General features: G+C 42.6%; 1 protein-coding gene across 1 annotated transcript in view; it reads right to left on the bottom strand.

Annotated features, from left to right (window-relative positions):
- The window catches only part of SPOCK1 (sparc/osteonectin, cwcv and kazal-like domains proteoglycan (testican) 1), a 319,586-nt gene that overhangs the window by 4,904 nt on the left and 304,125 nt on the right, over positions 1 to 10,557 (bottom strand). The window contains exons 7-9 of the mRNA XM_009891093.1: positions 9,678 to 9,794; positions 2,714 to 2,935; positions 2,048 to 2,110 (exon numbers count right to left, since the gene is read on the bottom strand). Of these exons, the coding sequence (XP_009889395.1) occupies positions 2,048 to 2,110; positions 2,714 to 2,935; positions 9,678 to 9,794 (402 nt within the window). The remainder of the gene's footprint in view (positions 1 to 2,047; positions 2,111 to 2,713; positions 2,936 to 9,677; positions 9,795 to 10,557) is intronic.

The following is a 10,557-nucleotide window of genomic DNA, read 5'->3' as shown; positions in this document are numbered from 1 at the left end:
GGAAAGAGAATAATTAAAGGCTAGTTTCTCTGAAAATATTCATCTCTCTTTCCAATCTTTATTGTTGCTACAAGTGTGTTTTTTGTCATGTGTATGTTTTGGTTTCCATTTGCATGATTTTTCAGTCAGTGAAGAGAAAAGACAATGTTTTCCGCTGTATAAGTAGCTATGAGATCAGATTAAAATCTCACAGACAGGTGCCATTATGCAGGCAGACTTTCAAGGTAGGTGAAGTAAAGAGTTCCTCTCTATATTATAATTTTCTAGCTTGTGGAACAACCTATGCCTGACGCTTCTTGATTTGTTGAGCTTAGCCACTTCCATCCTTCATTTTTTTAATACAGTTGACTAGAAGTTATTTGTGGTAAGGGACCATTCTTACTGCTTTTACTTTGTCATTTTACTCCTGCTATTATGATCAGATCCCAGTGACATGTCCTACAACTGCCTGTGTGTTGTGCCACCTGCAATACAGCCATCATTTTTCCCCGCACACCGAAACAAACCACTTATGTTTCAACCTAGATGACATTTATTGCATATAAGTAACAGCAAAACATAAAATAAATATGGGATAGCCAAAGCTATCTGTTAGGAACTGGGCTTCTTATTCTTTTAAGTGGCTTTGAAAATCATGACACCCACGAGACAGAGAACACCGTGACTTCCTCTGCCTCAACATGAATTCGAACACAAATGCAAAATATTTACTGAACGGAGCACACACACAACTGAGCGATCAATCCTCCCTTCGCTCCCGCCGCTATGAGCAGCAGGAGCTGTAACCCCGCAACATCTTCATCATTATGTGAACTTGCTCTGAAAGGATGACGGAACTAAACCATAGTCCCTGTAGCCTTTATTCTTTATTGACACCAACAAATCCAGGTTGGGATTGTTCATGAGGTACCTGAACCTTGCATCCAACAGGCAGTGGCATCTGGGAATGGCAGTTTGGCCAAGATGAGCTTTGCAGAAGCTCTGTTTGCATCTAGAAACATCAGACTAAAATCCGAGAGCAACCTGAGAAACAGACTGCAATTTGAGCAGCACTGCAGCAGAGCTGATGTGTGCGCTCTGTGCTGCAGCTAGTGATGCTGTGGGAACCCGACATCCCGATGAGGGGCCGGACAGCCTGGGTCTGAGGTAAGGCAGACTCTTCAAGGGTGAAACGCAGTGCTTTCTCTAAACAGGGACTTGAACCTGTACCGGTATGCCTGGCGTGATTTAGCTCTATGTACACAAATGCTCTAGGACAGATGTTTCAGTAAGATACCACCACATAAACGCTAGGCTGCGTAACACTGCATGATTTTAGGGTATGGAATTAGTTACCTTAAATTTACTCAGTTCAACAAGATGATTTTTTAGCAATTAAATGGGAAAAATGCCATACGGGGATTTATTTCACCTCTTTTTAGATATTTCATCTAATATTACATATCCATCAGAGCGGCCTAAGTCAGGGATCAGTTCAGGCTCCCAATAGTCACTAGAGAGAGGGGCAGGCATTATCACATCTCACAGCACGGAGCATCCTGCAGGGCTGCCTAGAGTGAGATGATATGAATTCCTGCTTTCATATACACGGAATATACTGAAATATTTTTAAAGGTCATTATGCAAAACTGAACCCCGAGGAACGCATGCATTGCACCGTAACTGGAAGAAGACATGAACCCATTGGCTATGCACTGTGGCACCTCCAGTCACCCTTCAAAAATGGGAGGTTTGAGTATCAAGCAGCGCCCGTACTTATTCTGACCTACGAGGTGATGAAGGCAGCATTAAGCTCTGTGCAGACGAGGCTTTGCATTTCTGGAGAGCTGTAAATGAGTTCTCAACCTGTTGCCACGCTGACACCTGTTCTGTATGTTGCTATCTCATTATTTGTTTAATTTCATAGTGTCAGGCCTACACTCCGCGGTGCACACTCCTGACTCAAAACATTAGTCTCTAATTGAAAAACCATTACTGCATATAGAGTTACAATAATCACAGAAGCTTTAATTAGTTGAGTAAATGAATAGCAAGTAATCGAACTTACCCAACAGACTCTTCCCTCTACTTAGCTTTTGAATTCTATTCATTTCATTCTGGCAAGGAAGACCTAAAATATAATGTATGAGAATCAGTTTCCAGATGGTACGGGACAGACTCTGTAATGACTGGCTTCACTACCGACATGAAATGTAGACTACTGTACACCTGGGAACGAAAGAAGCCCATATGCCGGTACTGTACTGCAAAACAAATTTATGTCATTAGCTGCACTAATTAAAAAAAAAAAAGCAAGACACTGTAGTTAAGAACAGTGTTTGGGGGCCATTTTCATTGTTAAACCATTTTTCCTCTCTTTTCACCAAACTGACATAATGCCAGCTCTCAAATTTGTGATTTGCTAATTGACTAATTTCTGTATTAGTAAAAGAGTAAGTTCTCGAGCCTTCTATCAGCAACAGAGCCTATTTCCAGACTGTGTGCACTGGCACTTACTACTTCGTTTGTTTTAATGATCAAGAGATATTAATACAGTTCATCTGTGACATGAAACACTGTTACGCAGTGCCCTTTCCCACCAGTACTGGAGAAAAGAGCTTTTTAACACAGCTGACTGCCAATTACCAAACTATCTCTGTAAGCAGATCAAGCAAACTTAAAACACGGGGAGACCCAAACAACTTCTCTTTGTACTCCAAATTGCACAACTCACCGCCCGGCTTCTGGAAGCAGTAGCACCACTCGTTGTTCGAAAGCTTTCCATCTTTGAAGGAGTCGCAAGAGTTGAAGAGTGGCTTGACGCACGGCTCATACTTATCCAGGTAAATGGCACCGATCTCGGAGGGATCCAGCAGCAGGTCATAGTTCATGTCCAGTTTGTTGAACATCCAGCCTAAGGAATCCTTGCAGATGGGTAGTATGCTGGTGTCAAATCCTGTAAGAAGACAGGCAAATATCCCCAGATGAACCCCACAGGAATCCCTGCTAAGCTGAAGCCTTGCTAATTTTTTTTTTCGGCTGGACTCTGAACATTACACTGACTTGCCCAAAGCAGAACAAAATTCTAAGCCTGAACTGATTGTGTAAAGCTTAAAACCCAAGCACAGCTACAGACTACAGCACTACTCGTGCTCCTTAGGAGCTGTGGGGTGGGGAGGGCTGAGATTCATAGCTGATTACTATAATTCAAAGTTACTTCTACTCAAAAAATTCTCACGTATTTTTTTTTCTGTCCACAGTCCAAGTGGGTTGGCCTTGTTCCAAGAAACTGAAATGTGATTTGAAAAGGCTGCATCCCTTGTATTTTCAAACTAGATCGAGTCTGAATAAGATTTAAATCCTGTTTCCCACACCCGTTTCCAGTCCCCTGATCGAATTCTTTCCTACTGTGCTCTCACCTTCCACCTCTCATCCCAGCTTTTTGCTCTTCAAAGCCCTGTCTCCTCTGGTGGGCAACAAAATGCTTTGATCTGGATCGTCAGCTGTCTGGGGGAGGCAGGGGGAGAGGGGGGATGAAGTGTCTCTCTCGCTTGCACCACTGGGAAGAACGGCACTGCTTCAGCTGGGAGCTCCAGAGAGCTGCACGTGCTCTTGTATGCCATACCACCAGTATTGGTTCTTGTGGCCTCCAGGATTGTGCAGCAATACAGGATTCTGCTCTTCCAGCGCTTTCCAGACCATCATCATCATTCATTTTAATAGCCCAAATCCTTAAAAGACTGCAGCAGCAGCGGTATCGCAGAAAGACGAAGCCATGCATACATATACCCACAAGGTATATGAGATGCATGTTTCAGCATTCTGCAGTCTCCACAAAAAAAGTGGCATCGCCTTCTTCCACAAACAAGATAGGGCATTCTAAATCCATACTGTCACTGTATCTTCAATACGTGGTACAAACATGGACTAATTTCCAAGTTATCTATGACGCAAGAAAGTATATTCTTAACGTAGAGCTAACAAAGCTGATAATTACGGATGCTGGTTTCAACACTCAGCAACATGCACACATTGGCTGGGGATTTACAAGCACAGAGGGTACCTGCCCCACGCACCTCGTGCTGTTGCCGCTGTGTGCGATAACCCGCCTGCGCACTACTCATTCTGCTCTGGGTCACGCGGAGATGCCTGACGGGCTTTTTCCTTTGGCTGCATCTTTCATTGAAAGAGGTCAAGCTCAGCCTTATTTGCTGTAAGTGTCAAGTCCCATTTCAGGATGCCGCTTTGTTGAAGTGAAACCTAAGATGTTGCTGGAATCATGCTGACAGTTTGTCTGAGCTCTGCAGCCTACCCGCTATTTTAAGTATTAATCCAAAGAAGGGCAGTGCTTTATGCTGGAAGCTGTGCTTTTTGTACGCAACTGCAGCTGAAGGTTGTCAGTGACACGGAGGAACAATCAGAAGGGTTAACCAATGGGAAGGTTTATGTCATTCATAATATGTGTTTCTCTAAAAAAGGAAGAAGGTAACACCATTTCCTCAGAGGTAGAGGCAGCTCAGGCAGGGAAGAGAGAGATCATGCTGAACATTTCATCACATTTTTGTGCTGTTATCTCTAACATTATCTAATCAAGTTTGAGGACAGAAAAAGGCAAAAGGCCGTGTGAATAGATGTAGGGAGGAAGCTTGCTTGCCTTGCTGAAGCAATTAGGGCCATTGACTTCAATTATTTTTATTCATCTGAAGAAGGCAAGCAGGATTTGGTCACTGTGCAATCTCCTGTTGAATGAAAGTATTTAAGAATCCTTGACTTTGCCTTTTCAAAGCACCGAGGAGCCAGGCATGCAGTCCTGCCTCGTGCAGGCGTACGCTGTGCCTGATTCCCCTCCACGGGGCAGGTTAAAAATAGTCAAAGAGGTCGGGGTGGACTGTTCCATTGCATGGTGGAGTGAGGATCAGTACACGCTTCAACTATCCCAATTTAACAGTTTCCAGGGGAAAAACAGCTGGGTTCTGTTGGCTGCTCGTTTCCTGCACAGATGCCCTCTCCGGTGATGGCCTTTACACCCTGTTGTGGCACTTACTGCTGTTACGGTGAATAACTACAAGGTCTGTCGTACAACCAGTTGAGTAGGGTACGTGTGGCTCAGCCCTGTGGGTCACTAAAGGTCACCTCCTAACTGGCAGGGATCAACGCGGCGAGGAGGAGATCCTGGCATGAACTTGCCCCTAACAGTGTCGGTGGATTATTTCTGAGTGTTGTTTTCCTCCCTGCTGGGAAGCCTTTATCCGCGCGTACATCGTGCGTTCAGGGATACACGAGGCAGAGTGCCCTCAGTATTGAGCTGTCTGAGCAGATCACAAGATAGTGACTGATGCGAATGCGAAGCTGCTCTCATACCATCAGGGCTTGGATGCGAGCTACAATCATGAAAGGTCACTTACGAAGACAGTTAATTACATTAGTTGAAGAGGTTTTGATTGTAATTTCTTATAAACAAGGGAGCTTTCGCTGTTGTGACCGGACTTCCAGATTAGGTTTATTAAGAGGCTGTATTATTAAGCAGCGCTGCATTATTAGACAGTGTGGTCTGGAAGTCTTTAAATATTACAGTGGTAGGTGCAATGCAAAGCCCTTAGGCTAGATGGTTATTATCAGTAAAAAGGTCAATTCTTTAATTGCCCTTCAGTATGTGGTTGAAGGCGAATAGTAGTATCTACCTCCACTTCACATTGTCTCCTGGTAAACACTTTTGCCTGTAAATCGCCTTTTGCAACACTGCACCTGCAGTCCGAAACCAGCACTGGTGGTTGCTTTGGGCACCCAGCAAGAGGAATGAAAGCACAGTGTGCCCTGAGTGTGCAACGCAGGCTCTGACTTTGAGCGTAACCAGGGCAGCTGATGGAAAATCGTTCTTGGAGGTCACCTACCTTCACTGGGAGGTCACTGTGCTCCCATTAACTTGGTGAGACCAAGTGATGCTGAATGAATTCAGCGTCACAGAACTCCTTTTTGGAGTCTTTTGATATACTTACAAATATGATGCAATATGGTGGATGAAGTAAACCACATACTATAATCCAGTAATGAATTAAGTGCTTGGTTAATAGGCTGGACTTCTAGTGCAACAGACCTGGTGTAACAGTAGCCTCAGTGAGAACTTTTCTGCATCTTTCTGTGCATCAGCTCAGCCCTGCAGTGCCTATGGTGAGAAGCAAGAGAACGGTGCAGGCTTTGCATCCCTCCTGCTCTTGGCTCCTTGGCAGAGGCTGCCAACGCGGATGCCGATTAACTTCAGTTGTGGTGGTGGCTGCTCTCATTTCGACACCTGCTCACAAGGACCTGGATTGAAACCATCACACGTTTCTCATTCCGACTGACAGCTGTTCAGCATCCTAACAACTTTCATTCACTATAGACCTGGAAGGAAATCAAACTGGTGACCTACATGTGAAAGTCTCATATCCCATTAATACGTAAAATGCTCCACCTCCTCTGAATTAAAATGGAATTAAATTAAAAAAAGTCTTTAAGTGAAAATCCTAATTAAAAATAAACACACCTTCTGGCACATAAAATTATTTTCCCCCTTCAAGAGTTGACTTACATGAGCCAGTTTTATTTTATTAAAGTGTACTAAATTAACTGGGGAATAATTAACCTAATTTCCCCCATCACTTAAAATAAAGGAAGGAGGAGAAGAAATGTTCCCCAGAAAAAAATCCTTTATATTGCATAGATCTCTATTAAAAGAAAAACAACTCCCAGTCCAACCAAAGAGATCATCTAGATACAATACGAGAATGTTATGAATTATCAACAGGCTCAGGAGCAATTTGAATCTGATCTTACTACCTAATTAGTTTTATTATTTCCTTATGTCAAAGCATGTCCCTGAGTTGCTTATATTATTTATTTAGGAGATTTCAATTGTACAAAGCCTGCAGAAGACAAAGTTCCCGGCCTATCTTTGCTGGGATCTGGCAGATAGCTCATTGAATGAAGGTTTGAGATCTCAAACACGATGACCTGCCCTCATCCCTCTCCTTTCAAGAGGGTTAAAAAAGAAAAAAAGAAAAAAAAAAAAGAGTGCACTTCTTTTCTTCACCTGGGGGTGAACTTAATACACTCAAAAAGCTTATTTACACTCACAGTAACATCTTGAAAATTTAATGTAGAATAGAGAAATCTCTGCTGGAACACCTTCTCTAGACAGCTGATGTGTCTGAGGCATCTTAGTCATCGCATCCCTCCATCTGTTCCTTTTCATGCCACAGGGGCATACCCAAAATGGATTACTTTGAGGATGTGCATGCCTTTTAAGACTCTACAGACATAACCAAACCAGTTCAGTTTAATGAAGTGATCAGCCTGGTGAGGAGGACAACACATGCAGAGCAATAGGAAAAGGGCAACGTGTACATCAGAGCATATTTCCAGAGCCATGTGTGTTCTGTTTGCCAGGATTCACACTTTTTTTTTTTTAAACTCAAGTATGTGAACTTTGCTTTGAATTTTGAGCCCTGTTTTAAGATGTCTTTTATTTTTACAAATGTTTGAAGTTGAAGTTAGAGGAAGCCAAATACTGCTGTCCTTAGTGCGTATCTTCAGTGCTACCAGAGGGAATTGTAGCTGCAGAATTTGGCACATGCAGATTAATTCATGAATACTGTTGCAAACTCTCAACACCAAGCCCAAGTTTTGTGGCATTCAGAAACAATTTAGGCATCTTAACTCATAAAGTTTCTTTCTTTTTCTTTTTAACTGACATATAAAAAAATAAGAAAATGTGCCAAACTAAGTCAACAGTCTAAAAATGAACATTGTTGAGATCAAGTGTTTAAGATCATCAAGGCAGCCTTTCATATAAAAGCTGCCAGGAATCAAACTGAACTAAAAAGAGATAACAGCTCCTCTGTGAATCAGAGCAAACACTGCAGAATTGCCAGGAGTGTTTCTCTCCCTGAAATTGCTTCAGCGAAAAAAAAAAAAAGACCCGACACCTTTAGGAATGAATTTGGTCTTTGGCCTTTGGTAAGCTCCTTGTGAGCAGCTCACGGGTCATCTGCATGAAAAACATCCTTTTGGCAGTCTGATGAAATGCGATTTCATGTGGTTCTGGGCCCAAAGGACTTCAGACAAAGTTTTAAGTCTCCTGTGTGTTCTGTCGTGGGGTCTGAAATGAATTCACATCTTGAAGTCATGATTAGCTCTACATCCAGTTGTCTTTTTGCACTATGGTTCAGCTTCCTCTGTGTGATAATATCCTGTTTTGGAGTACTGTTTGAGAAATCAGTAGGACATACTGTTTTAAAGAGACCGACTTTGTTGTAAATACTGTGGAAAGTACAGGACATATGAAAAAGATCACTTACACAGAACATGGCTTGTTTCACCACATAGTTTTAAGATACAATTACTTGGCATGAATGAACTTTGACTATAGTTTTGAGCAAGATAACCTGTGGTATGTTCTGTCTCTTGTGGAAGAGGCAATCTACTGCTACACAAGCTCAAAAGTAGCACAAAAGGAGTGGCTGTGGAGACACAGACCAACAGTAAACGCTCATTCTGATGTGCTGGGTCTGCTCTACTGCACCTGTAGCCTCTCCAGCCTCCCACTACAGGGACACTAGGCACTGGGGTCAAAAGAGCCAGAAAAGGGAGCAGCTGACCGAACCCTTTAAATTCGGTGTGTGCGAACCCTGGCTTCAGGCAGCTCGTCCCAGAGAATCGGGGCAGTGAAGTGAAGGTGAGTCACACACCTGGATAAAACTTGTGCATCCTACTTTGCGACCCAGGGACCCACGTGTTTTGAGACACACTATTTAAAAGGATTAATGAGCCCTTACAGAAAATAAATTCGCTTCTGCTCTCTGATGAACATGACCTCTTTTGATGCTGTTATCTGAATCTTCCCCCCGGTGGGTAAATGACATCAAAATCAGTCATGTTGGGTAAATCCACAGAGAGTAAATGTCCTCTAAACTGTTCATTTTCTTCTTTTCTTAAAAAAAAAGCATCAAAGGAAGCAAAGATGCTGTTACTAAATACCTGGGACACAACAGATTCCAGCTTTCCACACTATTTAACTATTGCAGCTCTGTGGCTGTGATTTGGATGTTTTTATTACTCTTTCTCTTATGTGAGGTGTTAGCAGGAAATTGCAAAATAAAATTGAAGTGAGTCTTTTCCAACATTGGCATATTTTTCCCTATGCTTGTATGCCATGTTTTTGGCTCATGCCACTGACATCGGGTCAGAAAACGCTTGGCCATAGACTGGGGGTAAGCATACCCCGTGGTCCATCCCCAAGAAGCGATTTGGATGCAGCCACGCTGATTTGAAGGAGCATGGAGTTTAACTGTACAGACACGAACTATGTCGTGCTAGTTAACCTCAGGGCTTGAGAAAAGTCCCTCAGCAGTTTTATTTACTGGTATAGATGTGACCTCCTTGCCCTTCAGACAGAGTTATTTGCCTGATTAACTTGTAAAGTCTCTCTGTCTCTGACTGCCAGTTTTTAGAGCAGTTTGGGGCAGAGAGAGCACAGAACGACTGCAGCTCCTTTAGAAAACGGTGCAGCTATTTATTTGCAGGATCAGGTCTCTCCTGCGTCCCTGCTTACTCGCTGGCACCCGCTTGACATGACATCGGGGCGCTAACAGCTGAACGCTCTCCCAGCCTGGGAAGCTGCCTACAACACTCAACGTTCAATGGGAAAAGTGTTTTCTTACTGCCTTGTGCCGACTCCGCGCTTGTTGGTTTGATGACACGGTTTGCGTCCTCGTGAAGAGCACCGAACCAGTCTTTTAGCCGCGAAGCGAGATTCCTCAGCTCTTTGTCTGTGCAAGCTGGAAAAAGAACAAAGCACCAGACTGAGTCAAGAGCACCAGCGAAAAACCCTTCTCTACATAATCTATTAGAAAAATATTGTTTATGGTCGTAAAATCCTGCTCATTAAGAGCTCTGAAGTAGAAGAGAAGGTTAGGGAAAAGGATGCTAGTTAAAAAGAAAATGTAAGTTGTTATGAATTATAAGTTGTATTCAAGGATCTCCTCCGTAGCCGGCATTATTTGCGATGGAAGAAGTGACACACAGAGCTACCCGCAGGTTCTCAATTACAGCTATGCCACTATTTAACTTAAATGTTTTCACCTTTTAGGATCTCAGAGAAAAATATCAGTCAAACAGATGGGGAGGAGGGACATACTTGCCTAGACATACCACTCGAACAAGACGCTAGGAATAATTTATAACCACATTTGACTTAGTATAAGGCTATTATCACAGTAATAGCAAATATATATACATACTTATATACACAAAAAGGAAAATTGTTATGTTGCTCTAGTTCTATTGCAAATGAGACTTTGCCACCTCTGAAGGCTGTCAATTCCATTTTGTTAGCTAGGTAAAACATTTCTTTTCTTATAAGTTTTTACTGAGAAATATCTAATTTTTCCAGAGATTTCTGCCAAGGGATTAATGTCCAGCTGAAGCGAATATTTTTAAGGAAGAAAGCTGCATTAGTCACCAGTTTCTGCCAGAAAAAATATTCTTGTTTCTATATCATGTTTAGTGCTTAAAATTCACGCGCTCAGTTTTATTATTCCT

This window comes from Charadrius vociferus, unplaced genomic scaffold (genome assembly GCF_000708025.1).
Source record: "Charadrius vociferus isolate BGI_N301 unplaced genomic scaffold, ASM70802v2 scaffold370, whole genome shotgun sequence".
NCBI classification, from domain to species: domain Eukaryota; kingdom Metazoa; phylum Chordata; class Aves; order Charadriiformes; family Charadriidae; genus Charadrius; species Charadrius vociferus.
This window is presented reverse-complemented; position numbering and strand designations above follow the sequence as displayed.